At 41.4% G+C, this 23466-nt stretch overlaps 1 protein-coding gene across 5 annotated transcripts in view; it reads left to right on the top strand.

The window, feature by feature from the left end:
* Positions 1 to 23466, top strand: part of vps13c (vacuolar protein sorting 13 homolog C) — a 351237-nt gene that overhangs the window by 273924 nt on the left and 53847 nt on the right. For all 5 annotated transcript variants that reach the window (XM_041181313.1, XM_041181309.1, XM_041181310.1 and 2 more), the window contains 3 exons: positions 3082 to 3317; positions 15599 to 15743; positions 17217 to 17351. In XM_041181313.1, the coding sequence (XP_041037247.1) occupies positions 3082 to 3317; positions 15599 to 15743; positions 17217 to 17351 (516 nt within the window). The remainder of the gene's footprint in view (positions 1 to 3081; positions 3318 to 15598; positions 15744 to 17216; positions 17352 to 23466) is intronic.

The following is a 23466-nucleotide window of genomic DNA, read 5'->3' on the forward strand; positions in this document are numbered from 1 at the left end:
TAACTCCACCTTCTTAGCTCACCCAGACTGATTCTACATCTAGATTTTCTGAGCCAATATCCTTTCTCACCATCGCACTGATTTCATCCTTAATTGACAACGCCATGCCACCTCCTTTTCACCTGTCCATCCTAAATATCGAGTACTTTTGGATATTTAGTTCCCAGCCTTGGTCACCCTGCTGTCATGTCTCCGTAATCGCAATCATATCGTACCAACTTACATCTGTTTGCCCTGTTAATTCGTCTACCTTATTGCGAATGCTGCATGCATTCAGATACAGTACCTTTAGACTTTTTAATATTTTTACACACCTTTTTTTTTACTATGGCCCTGTTTGCTGCTAACCCTTGTTTCCTCTGCCTTCCACTTTTGTTTTCTACTTTTCTGTCTTTCATTCCTATCTTTATTTCCCTCTCTGTCTGGCGGTCACCCATTCCCTTTCTGCCTGTGCACTCCTTACCTGCAGTGTAACCACCTCACTGTGCATGCTATCCACCAAGATCTCTTGAGCTTTAACAAGTATATATGAAGGAAATTAATGAAAGTAGTTATGTGGCCCCTTCAGATGCAGAGACAGGAAAAATTGTAATGCAGACAAAGGAATGTTAAACAAAAGATTTTGCATCCTCCTTGATGATAGAGAACACACACAACACACCAGAACTCTGGGGAACCAAGGATCTAATGAGAATGATGAACTTAAAGTAATTAATATTGGTAAAGTAATTAATATTAGTCAAGAAAGAGTACTGCAAAAATTAATAAGACTAAAAGCTGATGAACATCCTAGGTTGATGACCTGCTGCCTCGGGTTTTAGAAGAGGTGGATGCCAAGATTGTGGATGTACTGTGTCACCATAGAGACTGATAACCTTTAAAAGGACATGAATTTCCAAGTATAGATGTAGTATGTTTAAATTTTCAGAAGAAGTTTGCTAAGGTGTCATAGAAGAGGTTGTTACATAAGATTACATCTCATGGGGTGGCGGACAATATTAGCATGGTTAGATTAGGTTTAACATAAGATTACATCTCATGGGGTGGCGGACAATATTAGCATGGTTAGATTAGGTTTAACATAAGATTACATCTCATGGGGTGGCGGACAATATTAGCATGGTTAGATTAAGTTTAACATAAGATTACATCTCATGGGGTGGTGGACAATATTAGCATGGTTAGATTAGGTTTAACATAAGATTACATCTCATGGGGTGGCGGACAATATTAGCATGGTTAGATTAGGTTTAACATAAGATTACATCTCATGGGGTGGCGGACAATATTAGCATGGTTAGATTAGGTTTAACATAAGATTACATCTCATGGGGTGGCAGACAATATTAGCATGGTTAGATTAGGTTTAACATAAGATTACATTTTATGGGGTGGCGGACAATATTAGCATGGTTAGATTAGGTTTAACATAAGATTACATCTCATGGGGTGGTGGACAATATTAGCATGGTTAGATTAGGTTTACAGACACAAGACAGAATTAAATAAAGGGACATTTTCAGTTTGGCAGGGTGTAACTAGTGGAGTGTCACGAAGACCAGTGCTTGAGCTTCACCAGTTTATCCATTTCAATGAGTTTGATGGGAAAGATTGAGTGATATGGGCTGATACTCTGAGATTTAGAAGAATGAGAGGTGATCGCGTTGAAACTTCAAAAATTCTCCCAAGGCTTGACAAGATAAATACTGTTGTCAATGTCTTATTTAATTATATTATTAAGGTTTGATGGCATTTGCATTGTTAAACAGCTGATGGGCATTTGTACACCCATAAATGGGGATAGTTAATTTGACACTCAAAAGAGCATATGAATGGGGATAGCCTGAGTTAGTTTAATTTATTCTTTTTGTTGATTTGTTAATTCCTCCCCTTTTTGTTATTGGTTTATTTCAATAGAATATAAATGGGGATAGTTGAGACACTGGGTGTTAGAGTAGTGTTGACTGTGAACTAAGTCAAAAAATTCTGTCTAGCAAAGAAAGCAGCTGTGTCTTTGTTTTAACTTCAGCAGCCGGCGTGGATGTGGTTAAACAGCTGTGACTATTTCACTTGGCTGGGGAGTGTAGAACCAGGTGGCATAGTCTCAAGATAAGAGGTGGCTAGTTAGGCCTGAGATGAGAAACGGCATCACTCAGAGGGTTGTGTATCTTAGGAATTATCTACCCAGAGGGCTGTGAATGCTCCATCACTGAGCATATTCAAGACTGAAACTAATAGATTTTGAGCATTAAGCAAATCGAGGATATTGGGGGCAGAAAGTGGAGTTGAATGGTGGAACAGGCTCAATGAGTTGCTTGGCTTACTCCTCCTTCCATGTTCTTGACTTAATTACTGCTGTATTGTAGACTAACATTCCAGAGGTGGTGTGTTCATATCTCTGCCTGACTAGAATAAAATGTGAAATTAAAAGGCAGTTTTTTTTTTGTCATAAAACCCAACTCTCACTTGGGGAAGAAAACCTGTTGCCCTTACCTGGTCTAGCTTATATATGACTCCAATCCCACACCAACATGATTGACTCAGAACTGCTCTCTGAAGTGGCTTAGTAAGCTTACCAAAAATATCACAGTGGAGTGGTTCAAGAAGAAAGTCACCACTTTCGTTTCAGGGGAACTGGAGGTTGGCAATAAATGCTGACCTTGTCAGTTATGAGAACGTCTTGAGAATGAAAGAAGAGAAGTATTTCTAGGTTCAGGTGATTTGCATGATCCTGACATTCTGACCCGGAGTGTAGGAATCTCTCTTGGGAAGGCCTTGCACTCGGAAATGTGGGAGGAACCCAAACACTGGTTTGTTTACCATTGCACCTGCTCTGGGTGCTCGGGCTGTGCCTACATTAAAGGAAGAACGTGGATTTAACTGCAGAGAATAGACTTCACAAGTCTTTTTCCCTGTCCTTACCATGGTATCCTAATGCAAAGCAGTGGAAAGTTAGCTCCAATGTGTTCCCTTGTTTCTGTGTGGACTACTACTTCAAACAGCGTAACAACAAAAGCAAGAATGTTTAGCCAAGTGCTCTGCCCCAGCTATCTCATTGATAGAGTAACTTATATTTTCCAGGATCAGTTTGGACAGTTCCTTTGGGAACGCAACAATCAGATTCACTGGGTATCGTTCCTCGATGGGCGACAGCGTGTGTTGGTGTTCAGTGAAGATGTTGCCGTTATCTCTAAAGCACGACAGGCTGAGGACTTGAAACAGTTTGACAAAGGGGTTACAGTTTCACTTCATAGCCTTGGACTGTCACTCGTTAACAATGAAAGCAAACAGGAAATTGCTTACATCGGAATTACCAGGTAAGCTTTGGTTTTCTTTCTCTTGTGCGAGAGTGGTCTAAGCAAATGACTGTACACAGAGCCAAGGAAACAGATCAGTGAATATGATCTTGAGCTATTTATTCCAAGTTGCTTTTGGGGCTGGAAAAAATTTGACTCATCTGGTAATCTGAATTTAAATAAAGCAGTGCAGGAAACGCTTTATACTCAGAAAAAGAACTAACAGATGATGCAAATCGAGCAACTTAAAATTAATGGGATAGACAGTACAATAGAAATAATTAAATAACGTTGCTAGCAGGGATGGAGCCATTAAAATTCATAATTTACCATGTGAAGGAAAACACAACTTAGAGAATTCACCTCTCAACTGTGGTAAAAGCAGCCTAATAAATATACCCAATCTCAGTGTAATTACCCCAAACCCTCAATCTTTCAGACCCCTTAGTGCAGCAGCCTTGCCAATACTTGTGTTTAGTCTTGCTCTTTTGATAGCACTATCACTTCTGAAGATTCTGGGTTTCAGGAATACAGAATAATTGTGGATGAAAGGCTATTCAGTACGTGTTAATTCATCTGACCGGAAAGACCTGTCGCAGCATCCAGTTATTTCTGACATGATTCCATATTCAAGTTCTTTCATTAAACTACATGAAATGTGTCTATATTTGGGTTTAAAAGCTTCCAGCTGTCACTCCTGAATTTGCCTTGTTGATAGCTTGAATCTGTGTCCCATTGTCCTTCTCTCATTTTGGGTGAAAATAGTTTTGTGGATTTACCTTTTCCACACAATGAACTTACAAACACAAGCCCTAGAGGTAGAAGCATGTTTGCATCTCTTTTTGCCCCATCCAATAATTAATTTCTGTCTAAATGTTACTCCAGTAATCAGTTATGCCTCAAACATGCAACATTGGTGATCAGCTATATGGCTTTTGTCTGCACCACCACCAGCACTTAAATATTTTCTTCTGCACCTTTTGTCCAGAAGTAAACACAATACTCAAGGTGATCTGATTAGAATAGAGTTTGTCCATAACTTCCTCTGACATGTCATCTACAGTTTCACCAGCATGGTTCAACATTCTGTTACCTTTGTTGGTTACTGCTCTGCATCATTTGGCTGTTTTGAGCATCATGTTTGAATGCCAGTCTATCCTTGGACCCCCCCTTTCCTCTTTCTCATACACCTGTTGCCCCTCGGTTACATCATCTGAAAAGTGTTAGTTTTCTTGTATGCTGACAATATCCATCTCTATCTAATTGACCAATTTATTAGAATTCTTTGAGGAAGAAACGGGCAATGTAGATAAAAGGAAACCTGTAGATGTTTAGTACTGGATTTCCAAAAGGCATTCGATAAAGTGCTCATCAAAGGTTACTACAGAAAATAAGAGCTCATGGTGTAGGGTGTAACATATTAGCATGGATAGAGGAACGGTTAGCTAACAGGAAAGTAGGGATAAATGGGTCATTTTTGAGTTGGCAAGATGTAACGAGTGATGTGCCACAGGAATCTGTACTGGGGCCTCAACTCTTTCCAACAGGCTTGTTCAATCATTTTGTGTTGGGGGCATATTCATTCTTCTCAGACTCAGGGGCGGGGTGATGAACAATTTGTGAAAGATAATGTTTGACACAACACTAAACATGAATTTCAAAATAAAAAGCTGACATGAAAAGAAACAACTTGCTGAGCAAAAAAAATCAACAACAAATTGATAATTTAAAAATGAGTAATAAATAAAGATGACCATTAGGCTGTGAAGGGGTGTGTGTGTGTGTATTCAGCTCACTCCCAGCCTCGGAGTTCTCATTCACCCTCACCCACACAATAATCCCACTCTCACAACAGGTGAGGGTGATTGAATGAGCACAGTGAGCTAGACACATACACTTCCCTCCCTCTCACTCTCTCGTACACCTGTACCTCCACCCTCACTCCCTCTCTCACTCAGCCAGCCTCCCACACTCACTCACTCACCTTCACTAAATCGACAGATGGGTGGGAGTACGGAAGAGAGACCTGGAGCGAAGCCTGATGCTTAGCGGCGTCCGCACCCAGATGCCCGCCCTGGTGAGGGCCAAGAACCGGGAGAGCATGGGGAGAACTGGGGAACAGCTGGTGGAACGTGGGGAGAACCTGGGACATCAGGGGACCGTGCCTGCAGCTGGGACAGAGCACCAGGAGCTCGGAGTGGGGGAGGGGGCGGGGAAGCAGCTGGAGCCATAGGAATACAAGGTGAGAGGAGGACCCACGCACTCCAGAGTTTCTCCAGCTTCGCAAACTCGCAGTTGCCAGTGTTCACTGCGCCTCCAATCATAGTCTGTTTCTATCCTTTGTTTGCTACTGATTGGATCACGGTTGAACCAATCAGCAGCAAACACGGGAGAGAAACGGGCTGTAATTGAAGATTCAGTTCCCTGCAGAAATCTTCAAACTCGCTGACCCCTCTTATTGGAATTTTCTACAATAGTTCGGGGGCCATGTAGAGGGGCTTAGGATAAGCTTGATTTACAATCTATATCAATAACTTGGATGATGGGACTGAATGTATTGTTGATAAATTTGCTGATGGCACAAAGATGTGTAGGAAAGAAGGTAGTTAAGAAGACATAAGGAGCCTGCAAAGGAATACAGGTAGGCTAAGTGAGTGGACAAAAATTTGGTGGATGGAGTATAATGTGAGAAAAAGTGAACTTGTCCATTTTGACAGGAAGAATAGAAAGGCAGAATATTGTTTAAATGGAGAGAGATTGCAGAACTCCGTGGTACAGAGGGATCTGGATGTCCTGGTACATGAATCACAACTTATTATGCAGGTACAGCAAGTGATTAGGAAGGCAAATGGAATATAAAAGTAGGAAAGTTTGACTACAGTTGTGATGAGACCACATTTGGAACATTGTGTGGTTTTGGTCTCCATATTTTAAGAAAGGATGTAATTGCATTAGAATCAGTGCAGGGAAGGTTCACTTGACTGATTCCTGGGATCAGGGAATTGCCTTATGAGGAAATATTAGACAGATTGGGCCGTTGGGGTTTAGAAGATTGAGAGGTGATCTTATTGAAATACATAAGGTTCGAGGGGAGTTGACCGGGTGGATGCTGAAAGGATATTTCCCATTGTGGTAGAGACAAAACTAGGAGACACGGAAGAAAAATAAGAGGGCCCCCTTTTAAGATGGAGATGAGGAGGAAATATTTCTTTCAGAAGGTAGTTAGTCTATGGAATTCTCTTCCACAGAAAGCAGTGAAGGCTGGATCATTGAATTCACACAAGGCTGAGTTCGATTTTTGATAGACAAGGGAGTCGAGGATTATTTAGAGAGGGGCAGATAGGAAGGTGGAATTGAGACCACAACCAGATCAGCTATGATCTTATTGAATGGTGGAGCAGGCTCAAAGGGCCAAATGGCCTCCTCCTACTTCCAGGTCCTAGGTTCCTATGCTCCTGCATCTCATTCATATGTTTGTACCTCACCACCTACTGCCTTGACTCTTCCATTGATGCTAAATTATCAGACACCTTATTCAACAGCCAGTATTGGTTGAACAGAAATCTTCTGTAATTAAATACTGGGAAGACTACAACCATTGCTTTTGTTCCCTGCTCCAAACTCTTCTGTAGCTACTGACTCCGTTCCTCTCCCTGGCAACTGTCTGAGACTGAACCAGACTTTTTGCAGCCTTGCTGACATGGAACGAGCTTCCTTATCCATGGCATCACTGACTATCTTCACCTCCATAGCATCGCCTGATTGTACGCCCATCTCAGTTCATCCACCCTCATCCAATAGTTTGTTTTCTCTAGACTTGACTATTCCAATGCACTTCAGGCAGGCCACCTACATTCTACCCTCCATGAACATGTGGTCATCTAAAACTCTGCTGTCCCCTGTTCGATGTTTTGGAGTGAAATTATTTGATGTTCACGACCTTAACTTTGTTTCTGACCATGGTCCTTACATAGAATATACAGGCCATTCAAACCCAACCGGTCCCCATTTACATGCTTCAGGTGAACCCCTCCCCCACCCCACCCTACATAATCCTGACCTATCAGAATCCTATTCTCCCTCATAGCCTCCCCTTAAATGCATCTGTGATTCACCTCGGGAATTCCCTATGGTGGTGATTTCCACATTCTCACCACTCTGAGTAAAGCAGTTTCTTCTGAATTCCCAATCGGATTTGTTAGTGACTATCTTATATTTACCCAATAGCATGGTAAGATCCATACAGTCCAGCAAGTAGATGATGGGTGAATGTTCAACCTGTCCATAGCCACAAAGAAGGGCAGCAGTTCTTTATATTGCTTCTGGCCAGGGAGGGAAACCACTTACTGAGTTAGCACTTTCAAAGGTGAAAGCGTAACCCTGTTCCATTGCAGTTGAAGTCATTCCGACCAAAGCAATGTAAATGCAGCCTGAAATATTCTCGATCTTCTCACTTTGAGACCCAGTAAATTTTGCCCCGCTTGGTGTGGTATCAGCTAGGCATGTGAAGAAAATACCTGAAGATGTGTCTTATCTAAGCTTTGAATTTTATTAATTAATCATTGAGTGACATCCTCTTGTTGTAATGTCTGTCATTTTTCTCCTGCATTTGTGGTCTTGTGTAGTGATGTGGCTAAAATATTTTGGATAATACCTTGTTTTGTTTGTAAGAATTGTATATGTGTATAAAGACGCAATCTTTGAAGTACAGTACCCACTTATTAAGTTGCAGCTCAAGGACACTGGTTAAGTCGCTGTCGCCCAGCTGGCCCTCAAGCAGGTTCGCATTGACCCTTGCATGTGAGAATGAGTTCACATCACACCTGACTGTGGAGTGACAATTAGAAATACTGCATTATGTACCTTGGCCCCCTCCACTAGCAGCTATGCAACGGACATTATAATTTACATTGCACGCAGAAGCTCCCTTTCCTTCGAAGGGGAAGAGTCAAAGACATATGCACTCTACTTGGACAGGCAGCAATTTGTATTGGTTCATGGTAATCCTTTCACCTGTCCACATTTGCCTGTCTGCATCTTGTCTGTGCATGCAGCAAATGGGCAAGGATGAGTTAATTGAAGAAGGGAAGGCAACTGGCTGGATATATGTCTTCTCAGTAAAACTAGGACCATCCAAACCAAAAGCAAGGTTAAACAAATAATCTACAATTTGAGGCATGCTTTCCTATTTTGGATGTATCATATATACTTGTGTAGAAGATGAGAAATTTGTGTCCTTTTGGACTAAAGGCAGGGGAGTGGGAATATCTATCCTACTGGAGTGTTGCGAGACAGACAAGGCATGGTGATTTAATTATCAGCAGGAGGCGCAAGTCAGCTCGAGAAGTAGCATTGCAATTTAAATGTTGCATTGCTAGGGGAGTGGAGCGAAGCAACTGCATGCCGTAGCCGATGGGAATATACTGATTTAAAACATGAAACAGTAGAGAGAAAACCAATCAAGATTAAAATGAGAATTTTGGTGGATAGAAGTAATGTTGATACAAGTGATGGACTTGGCATGTGGAATTTTGGAGAACACCTTCTACATTAGTATATATGATGTATGCATGTTGCTGCTTTTGGAATGTGCATTTTCTATGAGAACATCAGTTTTCAACTTTAAAAATTAATATGTTTCTATCTAATTTCCATAACTTCAAATTATGTTTTAGTAACGATCAACTTTAAATTTGTCTCCTCAGTGTTCACAAATGATTTCTGCTGAGTTATTTTCCTCCTCCTGACTGCAGTTCTTACATTATTTCTTTTTCCTCCCTCTGGTAAAACATTTTACAGTATTGTACTGAGACTAACAATATAGAGCCTGTCTCTGCTACACTTTAAACTCAATACCTTAAACATTGGAAGCATAATTTTTGAATCAGAATCCTCAAAGCAGACTAAGAATATGAGCCTCAGTTTACCAGAGATTCCACAAGAGATGTAGAATATATTGCCTCTCTTTTCATGGATGAAGTTACTTGTTTTGCTTTATAATGCACTTGTTCCAGTATGGACACTTAATTCTGTATAATAGATGAAATGGTAAAATGCCTGTTCTGCAACAGAATTTTAAATCAGTGGCAATTGTTCAAAGTGTCTTTTATCTTCAGCTTTCTTGAAAGGTGTCAATGGAAGCTAGATGCAAATTATGTGCTCCATACGACAAGCCATGATTGTTGGCACTGGAGAACCCAAACTACGAGTGTTGTAGTCTGGTCTCTGACTTGGTCCCCCTTGTGTGGTTTTCCAACAATGAGGAATGCACCAATTGGAGGAGCTGCTCTGCACACTGAAGGTGGAACTTTTTTTACTACCCCCCCCACCCCGTCTCGCCCAAGCCCTGTGCTGTGAGGTGGCAAGCCCCTTGCCTTCCCGATTTTCCGCCAAGTAAGTCAGGGCAGCAAAGATAGGGGTCAGCCTTAGTTATTCTACCAGCAGTGGGTTGTGAGTACCAGGTATACCCTGGCCCCCTCCCTGGGGAGGGGAGATGGGGGAGTTCTTCTGATTGGGCATTCTGTGCTCCATGAGAAGGCCCTCAGGGTCAAGGGCCGCCCTAGCTGGAAGAGCATCTCCTGCCCTGCACTCTGGCCCTCTCTCCATCGTGGGTTTTGGTGAGCCCACCCCACTCACTTGTCTTTTGGGTCCTCCACTGATGATGTTGCCCTGGGCCTCCTGCATTCCCAGTTGTGGCCACCGCTCCTGGTGGCGCTGCTCGGTCTATGAGCTGCCAGCCATTTGATTAGATGGAGCCATTGACACGGCCATTAAATTTAGTCCTGTGTGTTCGCATAATTCATGAGTCAACAGTTCAAAATGCCAGTGAGCATTACTTAGCTATTCCACCACACTGCATAATAATATTCAAAAAGTGCCAGTCATGAATATTCTTAAGGAACTGTTACTAACTGTGTGCAATTCGTCAGGTCAAAACTGGCAACATAGGCAATTTTTGGGTATGATTGTTATGATAAAAATAATAATTTAAAATATATTTTTAAAGATGCAGGAGACATTTTATTTTTTGCATGCCAATATGTGATTATTTTTAAATTTAGTTTTCGCTTTTGTTCCTAATCTTTTCTGGGCTCTCCTCCCCAAGGAACTACATTTATTCCCAATGCCAGTGTTTTAGCAAAGGAGCATCAGCCAAGGTTGCAAATCTTGGTATCTGTCTAACAATACCTCTTATGAATATATGCGCTTGACATTCACTTAAGAACTGAATGGGGCTGAGCTACCAAGCCTCACATCAAATAATCCACTGACATTTGCTGTTACAGCCACAGGTGAAAAATGCCCTTGGATTGAAAATGAACATGGAGAGGAAGAGAGAAAACTAGTGTGGAAAGAAGCAAAAAGTGCCCTGATTTGATGCACGTTGCTTTTTAAAAAAAAATAGAAAATATAGCTCCCGGATTTTTAGTTATATAGATAAATAACTGTCAATTATCCTAGATGTCATTTCTAATAATTGTCAACAGAGACAATCCTAAATTTACAATGAATCCTGTAATCTATTCATTGCAATAGTTCAAATGCAAAGTGCAAAACTGAAACCATTGCATCAAAACTAAAACAAGGAAATGGGGAGTAATTCCAAGCCCCTCGTGTTAAAAAGCTACGTAGTGTCTGGTGTATACTGAGTCTTGTATAATTACCCTCTGTAATATTAAAATGGACCCTTGCTTTTATTGATCTGGGGTATTGAATGTAACCAGCCTTAGAGCTTGTTTGTTGTCACTGAAGATACTTCAGTTAATGTTTCACTGACTGGCAGAAGACAAGACGTTTAAGAAACAAACGAGAAGGTAAAAAAAATATCAATTTATATATTTTCATTTGAAAAATACAGGGTTGTTAAAGGCAAGTTATATCTCACAAACTTAATCGAGTTTTACATTGAAGTAATGGAAAAGGTCGATTATATTGGTGAAATTCACATTTATATGAACTTTCAAAAAAGCATTTAGTGGATTTGGTAGCAAAATTGAGACCAATGGGATTAAAAGGGGAGTGGCAACGTGAATAAACAATTGTATGAGATAAAATGCACCGAGTAGTGGTGAAAGATTGTTTTTTTCAGATTGGAGTAAAGTATGCAATGGTGTCTCCTGAAATGCAGTGAGGTAGATTGTAATAGACTGCAGAAGGACATAAACTGGGGAAATGGACAGAAATGTAGAAGATAAATTTAATGCATGTTTATGTGAAGTGATGATTTTACAAGGAAGCAAGATGAGAAGTCATATAAAGTAAATGGTGCAATTTTAACGGGGTTGCAGGATCAGAATGAGGGAGATTCACCTACACAGACCTTTTGAAGGTGTCAAGACAAGTTCATAAAGCTGTTTTTAAAAAAAACGTGAGATTCTTGATTGTTTATTTGTGTGGCAACACTGGGGAGGGCACTTCCTGCACAATTGCTGTCTGTATCTGTTTGAGTATCATCTGGCAGTATTAATACAAACAAGCTGGTTTGACACAGATTAACAAAGTTGAGTTGCCTATTCTTCAGCCTGTGCAGCCCTTAACCGATTGCAAGTTCTTGTACCTAGTCTGCCTATCATTTATCAATTGTTCCCTCTCTATAAAACATCCTTTTGACAATTCAGTAAACCATAAAGAACAAAGAAAAGGCCCTTCAGCCCTCCAAGCCTGCGCCGATCATATTGCCCGTCAACTAAAACATTTTGCACTTCCAGGGTCCCTTTCCTTCTATTCCCATCCTATTCATGTACTTGTCAAGCTGCCTCTTAAACCCCACTACCGTACCTGCTTCCACCACCTCCTCTGGCAGCAAATTCCAGACACTCACTACCCACTGCATAAAAAACTTGCCCCGCACATCTCCTCTAAAGTTTTCTCCTCTCACCTTAAATCTATGTCCCCTAGTAATTGACTCTTCCACCCTGGGAAAAAGCTTCTGACTATCTACTCTGTCCATGACACTCATAATTTTGTAAACTCCTATCAAGTCACCCCTCAATCTCCGTCACTCTAGTGAGAACAATCCGAGTTTCTCCAACCTCTCCTCATAGCTAATAACCTCCAGACCAGGCAGCATCCTGGTAAACCTCCTCTGCACCCTCTCCAACACCTCCATATCCTTCTGGTAATGTGGTGATCAGAATTCCACGCAATATTCCAAGTGTGGCCTAACCAAGGTTCTATACAGCTGCAGCATGACTTCCCAGCTTTTATACTCAATACTCCTGCCGATGAAGGCAAGCGTGCCATATGCCTTCCTGACTACCTTATCCACCTGCGTTGCCACTTTCAGTGACGTGTGGATCTGTACCCTTATATACAATCCAGGAAATTTCAGTAAATGAGATTCCCAACATCCATTGAACTCAGAAGATTTGAGGAATTGGTTGTAATATTTAGTATAGGACAATTTTTGATAAAGATCAATGTAAGTATTCTGAAATACTTAAGAAAAAATTCACTAACCAATGAGTGGAAACAATGATCCAGGGATTAAGAGTTCCACTATCTACCAACCGTGCTGTGTTGGAACTCCTTTCTCAGACAGAAGGAACATGGAAGCAATTCATTTTCACATTCGCAAGCACCTTTGTATGCAATTAAAGGCTATGGTTATGTGCATGACGTCTGTCATTGCTGCCTGCTAAGTGTGGCTGGGGCAGGACACCCTGTGGGTGCCAGAGTGATGCAACTTGCAGGAAGGGAATAAAGTGCAAGTATCTCCTCAGCTAGCATCTGGCTTGGGACAGGTGGTGCAAATGCAACTGCAAGGTGTGTGGCAACCTTGCCAAGACCTATGACAATGTGTGTAAACTCAACCTGTAGCAAAACAAGCTCGCTGGCGCATATTCCAAACTCCTGCTGCTGGCTGGAAAGGCACCAGGAACAGTTGCTAATGTGCTGGTGGCTGAGCGTGCATGTGCAAGTGTTACTGATGCCTTCCCAGTCAGCAGCAGAAGTTAGTATTTATTAATGCTGTACAAATGCCAGGAAGTTAGTATTTATTAATGCTGTACAAATGCCAGAAAGTTAGTATTTATTAATGCTATACAAATGCCAGAAAGTTTCAGCACAACTTCAGGAGTGATTGGTTAGGCCTCAGCCAGTATTGTGTCTAATCCTCGGCGCCATGGTTTAGGAAAGATGTCAAGGCCTTGGGGAAATACAGAGATTTACCAGAATGATGTCAGGGATAAGGGACTTCAGTTATGTGGAGAGGCTGGAGAAACTGGGATTGTTCTCATTAAGGTAGAGAAGATTAAGGGGAGATTTAATAGAGTTGTTCAAAATCATGAGGGTTTTGATAGAAAGAAAAAGAAAAAAGAGTTTGCACTGGCAGATGGTCATTAACCTGAAGACACATGTTTAACATAATTGGAACATAAATTTGGGGAGAGATGAGCAGTTCTTTTTAGGTTGCAAGTTGGTATATTTTAGAACGCATTGACTGAAAGGGTGGTGGAAGCATTCAGTACAAACTATATGAAGGGAATTGGATATATACTTGAAAAGGAAAAAAAATTGCATGACTGTGGGTAAAGATTGGGAAGTGGGACTAATGGTAGAACTCTTTCAAAGTGTTAGCAGAAGCACAAGTGCCAATTAGTCATCTCCTGTGCTTTAATTGCCTGGTTCTATAATGTGATGAGCTAAGTCACCACAAGCTGGGATCTAGCGAGAGCGCTTCCTCTTTTATATGATATGCCTACTCATCGAGTCATGAGAGGAACATAATGACATATTTGAACCAAAATAAATGAAAGCAGCAACCCTGCACCACTAGTTTAACAGTTTGCAGCACTCCTCAAGAAGACCTGAATACTAAAGCATTTTTCTAAATCATTTTAGAAGCAGTGATCTATTGGCCAATTATAACTAAAAAACTTAACCTTGTATGCAGAAAGGAAGTGATTTAAAAATGGTGATCACAAAAGCAAAAGTGACTTTTCTAGGGGAAAATGGTTAATTGGAAGAGTTGGACCTTTGTTGAGATGTTGGTGAGGCCAGAGGTGAAACGTGTGCCAGCTAAGTCAAAACCAGCTAAAGGAAACTCGAGGCAAATGCGATCAGAGCTGCCAAATTAAAAATATAAGCAGAAAGCTTTCAAAACATACAAGGTTTTGCATATATGGGAAAATGGGATAAATTATAAAGTTGAGCAGGTTTGGAAAAAAAATACAAGGAACCAAGTAAAAACTTGTTGTGATTGCTAAGAAATACATGCAAAATAAAAACTGAAAAGGAGGTCCAGTTAAAATTAATCATGGGCAGCTACAACTTGGGAATGAAGAAGTAGTTAATTGACTAATGGTTGCTTCAGACCACTTTTATCCAGGAGGGCAAGAGCCCAAGTCTGGTATCAGATGTACAACAAAGGAGTAACTAGGTAGTATATAGATAATGGATAAAAAGGTTGAATGCTTTCAAAATAGACAAACCTGCTCTTAAGCGAGAAGCATCCTGAAATAGGCATAGTTAAATGTGACTGTTTTAGGATTGTTAAATCCAAAGAAATAATGAGAATGTGATTAAAATAACTAATTTATTTGAAAAAGGCTTGAGATATATGTATAAATTACAGAGCAGTAAGCCTGACACCAAGGGTGAATAAAGCCTTATGAGTTATTTTGAGATTTCATGGATGAGCACTTGGAAAAATTTGGATTCAGGATAGAAGGATCTTAAATGATTTGTGGAGAAAGCGAGTCACAGCTGGTTTATACTTGGATTTTCAGAACCCATGTCAAGAATCATGGACTAAGATACAATTTAGTTTAGAAAGAAGAAATTTGGTAGCTGTAAATGTGGACTTTACAGGCTGGAAAGAACCTAGAAGGAGAATACTCTGGGGCCAAGCTTGGTTTGAGGCATCTGGACTAGCACAGTTCTCATTTAACATTTAGAAAGTCATTTTTGCTCTTGAGAAAGTAGAAATGGACAAAAATTGATTAAATTAATCATTGTGATGAGAGAGTCAGATATCAGGGAATATAAATGTAAAAATATGTAGGAAATAAGTGGTGAAGCCCAGCAGAATATTTTTACTAAAGTATTGTGCAGTAAACTTAATCTTTGCGAGCCATTATAGCAGACTCAGTTTTGAGATACTTATCTCAATCTGTGGAGAAAAACAGGATTTAAATGTGGTGAGATGGCAGATAAATGGAGTTGGTGTGTGAAGAGATGGAGGCTGCTGCGAAAAGTTTAATTTCCACCATTCCGAATAATTTTGGCACATCAAAATAGTTGAATGTTTATTTTAATTAAAGCTAAACTTGTTTTTCATTGGTATTTCGTTCTGACTTCAGTTCTGGTGTTGTGTGGGAAATGAAACGGAAGCAACGCTGGAGGCCATTTAGTCAAAAGCACATCAATCTTTTGGAAGAGAACTACCAGACACATCTGACCGCAAAGACTCCAGAATGCTGGATAAAGTTGAACAGTAACTTGGAGGTAACATACAAACAGTGTTTGTCTGTCGCAGCTGAGTTCCAATGGACTTGCCAGCCTATAAGTGGAGTTCCTTTTCTTGCCAGAAATGCAAGATTGCTGTGCTCCCTCTGCCAGTGTAATTATTAAAATTTCCAAAGCTCGCTCACCGAGTTGCTTAATGGTTTCTTTGTTTCACAATTTAATTAACACTCTTTAAAATTGTATCCGAGATCCTAGTTATTTACTGAGAGGATGAAGGTACGATATTCCACGTCTTAAAACAAAACAGTTTTTTACTGTGCAGGAGTCAAACAAAACAAAGACTAATTGTTATCTTGGGTAACCACCTATACTCTCAAGCTCAGAATCAACATAAATGCAAATTAAGAGGCAAATTGTGGTCAATTATAAACTATAAATTATGCATTAAATGGCAGATGTGACTAAGACAGATCTTACTAATTGGTTTGGCAGTCCACTCAGCTTTGTGTCATCAATCTCAGTCACATAAGTCCTTCAAAACTCTGTCTTCCTCATGAAGAATTTCAGCTCCTCCTCTTTTTGATTTAGCCCGATCCCCAGCCAACAGCAGTGCACAACCAACCCAAGTTCCACGGGAACAGCCTTCAATAAAAATGGTGAACCTCCTCAACTCTGCTTACGGCAGTCTGGATGGCCTAGATCCACCATTGCTATCTTCAAGTAATTGGAACAGTTGCAGCAACTGTACATTTGCCTATTCTCAACTCCTGAATCTAGTCTATGTCTTCTTCAGCTTGCCTGTACTGCACCATGGGAGCCACCATTATCTGAGTCCTGATGGCTCTGTGATCTTTTACATGCTTTCAATCTGCTTCAGTCTCCCCAGAAGCTTTGGTTTCAAATCTCAGTTTCAGCCTCAGTTTCGTTAGAAACTGGAAGGGTTGGTTTCCCTTTTCAATTAGGGTTTGTCTCAGACAATACAAGTTTAAAACCATGGATTCCATCACAGCTTTCCTGGGCCACCTTCTGTTATGTACACATCTGACACAAACCAATGCTGTGTTCAGCGAATGCATGCATTGAGAAAAATTATAACCAAGCCACATTATCACAACCAAATGAGCATGTTCTTTTTCCTGATAGTGGAAAGGAGTAGAGCATAAGTCTGACTTGTCTTCCTTTCCTCCCCTCCCCTGGCCTTTGCTTGGGGGATTCTGAGTCAAAACCCGGTTGAGGTTTTGATGAAACCTGCACAATTTAAAGGCAAATGGAACAGCAGTTCTTCCACCCTCAGTGGTCATGTGAAATAAGATCTCTATACAGGGCTCCTTTTTAAATATACTTATCTCATTGTATACGGAAAGGATCATCAACTCATTTATTTTATGAAAATACTGCAGCAATTTAGCAGTGATTCAAAGCAATGTAATAGAGCACAGGATAATGTACTGACAGCTGGGTCATGTAATGTAGTGCATTTCCTGTTTTGATGGCATGCTCATGTTTTTTCAGGTTAATTTTCAGACGATGCAAACCCGGTTGCCTCAGCGAATGAGCATCAGGCGAAACTTTTTATCTGGAATTCAAGTTGAATATAAGCAGTCTGCTCATCACCGGAGTTTACGTGCTCAGTTGTACTGGTTACAGGTAAAGTTTATTGGTTTATCAGCTCGTTGCATGAGTTTTGCAAAACTTTTATGTTGTGGAGATGTCTTGCAAAGGCTATTATGTCCTAGACGGGATGCAACTAAACTTTCAATTGACGTGCTTCAGCAGTTGGAACTAGATTGTGATCTAACCGCCAGTTATCTAACATTCTTTATAATCTAAAATGTTTCACGTTCATTTTGTGAAATAAGAAAATGTCACTGTATGTTCTTTACAATCAAACAAAACTTTCCAAGCAACTTGCAGGGAAGCCCCTTTAAAAGTTGTATTAAAGAGATTATGTTCAAAATTAGATTGCATAGAATAAACCTGTGTACTCTGGAGCTTAGGAGAATGTGGGGTAATCTCATTGAATTGAATCATATGAAATTCTTAGCAGGCTTAGTAAAGTTGATGGTGAGAGACTGGTCTTAGTCCAAAGTACATAGGCTTAGGATAAGGGGCCAGCTGCTTAGGACAAAAATAGGGAGAAATTTTTCCTGGATGACAAAGGAAATGAAAGTTAAAAAAGAACAAAAAAAGGAGGCTTATGACAAATAATAAGGGAAAGATTTTGTTAATAACAAGGAAAATTAGAGAGAGTACAGTAGATGCAGAGTATTGGAATTTGCAAAGGGCATATAGGGCACCCGATAAAAGATTACTACTCAAGATAAGAACTCTTGGATTTGGCAGTAATATTATCAGCAGGGATAGAGGATTGGCTAACTAACAGGGAAAGAGAGTCTGGATAAATAGATCATTTTCAGGTTGGCAGACTGAAACTAGTGGGGTGCCACAGGGATCACTGCTGGGGCTTCAACTATTTACAATCTGTATGAATGATTTGGATGAAGGAACAAGAGTGTATCGTAGTTAAATTTGCTGATAAGATATGTAGCAAAGCGAACCATGAGGAGGATATAAAGTTTACAGAGGGATATGGATAGATTAAGTGAGGAGGCAAAAATTTTGGCAGGTGGTGTTCGATATGGGAACTTGAGGTTATCCATTTTGGTAGGAAGAATAGAAAAGCAGAATATTAGTTAAGTGGAGAGAGATTACAGATTGCTGTGTTACAGAGGGATCTGAGTGTTCTTGTACATGGATCACAAAGTCAGCATGCAGGTACAGCAAGTAATTAGGAAGGCAAATGGAATGCTGGAATGTTGGCAAATAGAATATTACAAGGTGGATGAAGTATAAAAATAGCAGGGACTTGTTGGAATTCCAACTTTAGGATAGTGTAATTCCACACTTTAATTTTTTTTTCTGACCTCTGCCTCCCCTTGCCATCGTCCCTCCAACATGGCCAAAATTGGGAGGAGAGAGTTTCAGACTGGAAAATTTGTTCAGTGTTGAGTTCAGGAACAGGAGTAGGGGGAACTATGATTCGGTCTCATGCCACCTCAGACCCGGCAGCCATTACCCCACCTAGAGGGTGGGCGGACTCTGCTGCTGGTTGCTTGGTGGAGCTGCGAGGTTTGGCAGGCTTGAGGGGTGGTGGAGGAGGGAACAGAGGAGCCCAAGCCTCCGCAGGGTTCAACAGGGTATTATGGGGGAACAGTGGAGCTTGAGTCTCCGAGGGGTTTGGCAGGTGGTGAGAGGAGATGGGATTGAGAATAGGATCTGCTGAGTGAGTGAGTGGGGGTGAGGGAGGCTGGGGAATGGAGCTGCTGGGTGAGTGAGTGGAGGAGAGTGAGGTTGGGGAGTGGAGCTGCTAGGTGAGTGAGTGGGGGTGAGTGAGGTTGGGGAGTGGAACTGCTGGGTGAGTGAGTGAAGGTGAGGAAGGTTGGGGAGAGGGGCTGCTGGGAAGGAGTGGGGGTGAAGGAGGTTAAGGAGGCTGCTGAGTGAGGGAGGTTGGATAATGAGGTTGCTGAGTGAGTGGGGGTGAAGGAGGTTGAGTTGTGAGGCTGCTGAGTGAGAGTGAGGTGAAGGGAGTTAGGTGGAAAGGCTGCAGAGTGAGTGAGTGGGGGTGAGGGAGGTTGAGTTGTGAGGCTGCTGAGTGAGAGTGGAGTGAAGGGAGTTAGGTGGAGAGGCTGCAGAGTGAGTGAGTGGGAGTGAGGGAGGTTGGGAAGAGGGGCTGCTGAGTGAGTGAGTGGGGGTTAGGGAGAACATGACCTTGCTGGGTTGTTAGTTTGGACTTGTGTATTATATGCACGGACTGCATTGAATGCTGAAATGCTGATCTCACTTCAGTGATTTGACGCAAGTGCCATTGGTCCACGATCTTGATGATGATAGAAGATAAACCAAGAGAAAATTAATGTCTCTACCTACTTGAAGCCTGATAATTCCACCTATTTGAAGTGGCCTAGAAGCATTTACATTCACTACAGATTATAGAAAGTGCCCTAATTACATAATTCCCTGTCACAAAAATTTGAGACCTTTTTGTCCTTGTCCACTCTCTGAAGTAGAGAAGTCTTGCTACAACTGTACAGGGCATTGGTGAGAACTCATCTTGAGTACTGCATCCAGTTTTGGCTTCTTCATTTAAGGAGGAATATACTTGCATTGGAAGCAGTTCAGAGAAGGTTCACTAAGCTGATTCCTGTAATGAAGGGGTTGCCTTATGAGGGAAAGTTGAGCGGATTGGATTTATAGTCATTGGAGTTCAGAAGAATGAGAGGTGATATGGAAAAATAAGGTTCTGAGATGCCAAGAATATGTTCCCCCTGATGGGGGAACCTCTGACTAGGGAACACAGTTTCAGAATAAGGTGTTCCCCCATTTAAGATGGAGATGAGGATGAATTTCTTCTCTGGGTCATGAATCTTTGGAATTCTCTTCCCCAGAAAGCAGTGGAGTCTGGGTCATTGAATATATATCCAAGGCTGAGTTAGATCAAGTGGAAAGAAATGGTGGGGGATTTGAAAAGCTCATAAAGTAGTTAGTTAACCTAATGGCATAATAAACATTAAGCATCGTTCCTTTTTTTCATGTATGCTGCTGCTCCCATCTCTAACTGAAAACTGAAAAGTAACAGCATTATTAATATTACAGTAAGACTCTGATCAGAATTTCAAATTTCACTGTCTCACCTTTCAAAAATGTAATTTGTGTCAGCTAAGGTTCTGTGACAGTTCTCTCGCCTAAGTCAGAAGCGTGTGGGTTCAAGTCCCACTCCAGGGTATCCGTCCAACATTATCCCTCAATTAACATCACTGAAAGTTACTGTTTGTGAAACCTTGCTCTTTGGTACATTGGCTGCCAAGATTCCTACATCACAACATTGACTACATTTCAAAAGTACGACTTTGGCTGTAAAAATCTTTGAGCTGCCTTGAGGTTGTGAAAGGTGCTACATAAATGCAATTTCTTTTCTGTTTTTCTAGACTGGAGGAGATAAATTGTAGTTCTGATTTGGCAAAGTCTTTAACACTTTTCAGACCTCAAGAAAGAAAAACTTGTGTTTATATACCGTCTTTCTTGACCTTGGGACTTCCCAAAATGTTTTACAGTCATAAGGTGCCATGAACCTGAGACAATCAACAGTTTGACACTAATAGGATAAAACACTTCATAATAAGACCACAAGACATAGGAGCAGAAATTAGGCCATTCGGCCCATCGAGTCTGCTCCGCCATTCAATCATGGCTGATAAGTTTCTCAACCCCATTCTCCCGCCTTCTCCCCGTAACCCTTGATCCCCTTACCAATCAAGAACCTATCTATCTTGGTCTTAAATACACTCAATGACCTGGCCTCCACAGCCTTCTGTGGCAATGAATTCCATAGATTCACCACTCTCTGGCTAAAGAAGTTTCTCCTCATCTCTGTTCTAAAAGGTCTTCCCTTTACTCTGAGGCTGTGCCCTCACGTCCTAGTCTCTCCTACTAATGGAAACATCTTCCCCGCGTCCACTCTATCCAGGCCTTTCAGTATTCCATAAGTTTCAATCAGATCCCCCCCTCATCCTTCTAAACTCCATCGAGTATAGACTCAGCGTCCTCAAACGTTCCTCATATGTTAAGCCTTTCATTCCTGGGATCATTCTCGTGAACCTCCTTTGGACCCTCTCCAGGGCCAGAACATCCTTCCTGAGATACAGGGCCCAAAATTGCTCATAATATTCTAAATGTGATCTGACCAGAGCCTTATAAAGCCTCAGCAGCACATCCCTGCTTTTATATTCTAGTCCTCTTGAAATAAATGTCAACATTGCATTTGCCTTCCTAACTACTGACTTAACCTGCAAGTTAACCTTAAGAGAATCCTGGACTAGGACTCCCAAGTCCCTTTGCCCTCCAGATTTCTGAATTCTCTCCCCATTTAGAAAATAGTCTATGTCTCTATTCTTCCTACCAAAGTACATGACCTCATACTTCCCCATCTGCCACGTCTTTGCCCATTCTCCTAACCTGTCCAAATCCTTCAGCAGCCTCCCTGTCTCCTCAATACTACCTGTCCCTCCACCTATCTTTGTATCATCTGCAAACTTAGCCAGGATGCCCTCAGTTCCTTCATCTAGATCATTAATGTATAAAGTGAAAAGTTGTGGTCTCAACACTGACCCCTGCGGAACTCCACTGGTCACTGGCTGCCATCCTGAGAAGGACCCCCTTATCCCACTCTGTCTCCTGCCAGACAGCAAATCTTCTATCCATGCTAGTACCTTGCCTCTAACACCATGGGCTCCTATCTTACTGAGCAGCCTCCTAAGCGGCACTTTGTCAAAGGCCTTCTGGAAGTCCAAGTAGATAACATCCATTGGCTCTCCTTTGTCTAACCTACTCGTTACCTCCTCAAAGAATTCTAACAGATTTGTCAAGCATGATCTCCCCTTGATGAAACCATGCTGACTTTGCCCTATTTTACCATGCACTTCCAAGTATTCTGAAATCTCATCCTTAATAATGGACTCCAAAATCTTACCAATGACCGAGGTCAGGCTAATCGGCCTGTAATTTCCCGTCTTTTGCCTCACTCCCTTCTTAAACAGGGGGGTTACATTAGCGATTTTCCAATCCTCTGGGACCCTCCCTGATTCCAGTGATTCCTGAAAGATCACCACTAACGCCTCCACTATCTCTTCAGCTATCTGCTTCAGAACTCAGCGTTGTAATCCATCTGGTCCAGGTGATTTATCCACCTTCAGACCTTTCAGCTTTCCTAGCACCTTCTCCTTGGTAATGGCCACCGTACTCACCTCTGCCCCCCGACTCTCTTGAACTTTGGGGATGTCACTCGTGTCTTCCACTGTGAAGACTGACGCAAAGTACCTATTCAGTTCCTCCACCATTTCTTTGTTCCCCACTATTACTTCTCCAGCGTCATTTTCCAGCGGCCCAATGTCCACTTTTGCCTCTCTCTTACCCTTTATATATCTAAAAAACTCTTGCAATCTTCTTTAATATTATTACTGGCTAGTTTACCCTCATTTTTAATTTTCTCCCTCCTTTTTCTTTTTTAGTTGTCCTCTGTTGGTCTTTGTAGGCTTCCCAATCCCCTGGTTTCCCACTGCTCTTCGCCACATTGTATGCTTTCTCTTTAGCTTTTATGCTGTCCTTGACTTCCCTTGTCAGCCATGGTTGCCTCGTCTTCCCTTTAGTATACTTCTTCTTCCTAGGGATGAATTTTTGCTGTCTCCCCCAAACTACTCCCAGAAACTCCTGCCATTGCTGTTCCACTGTCTTTCCTGCTAGGCTCATCTCCCAGTCAATTCTGGCCAGCTCCTCCCTCTGTAGTTGCCTTTTTTCAACTGTAATGCCGTTACATCTGATTCCAGCTTTTTCTTCTCAAATTGCAGGGTAAGTTCTTTCATATTATGGTCACTTCCTCCTAAGGGTTACTTCACCTTAAGCTCCCTTATCAAATCTGCCTCATTACACATCAGTAAATCTAGAATTGCCTGTTCCCTAGTGGGCTCCACCACAAGCTGCTCCAAAAAGTAATCTCGTAGACATTCCACAAATTCCTTTTCTTGGGATCCACTACCAACCTGATTTTCCCAGTCTACCTGCATATTGAAATGCCCCATGACCACTGTAACCTTGCCTTTCTTACACACCTTTTCTATTTCCTGGTGTATCTTGAAGTGATAGAATAATCTTGAGGTGATAGAATAAAAGGAATAGCATTGTTGCATTGAGAACGTGTCAACCTAGTCTT

Source organism: Carcharodon carcharias (assembly GCF_017639515.1).
Source record: "Carcharodon carcharias isolate sCarCar2 chromosome 32 unlocalized genomic scaffold, sCarCar2.pri SUPER_32_unloc_1, whole genome shotgun sequence".
NCBI classification, from domain to species: domain Eukaryota; kingdom Metazoa; phylum Chordata; class Chondrichthyes; order Lamniformes; family Lamnidae; genus Carcharodon; species Carcharodon carcharias.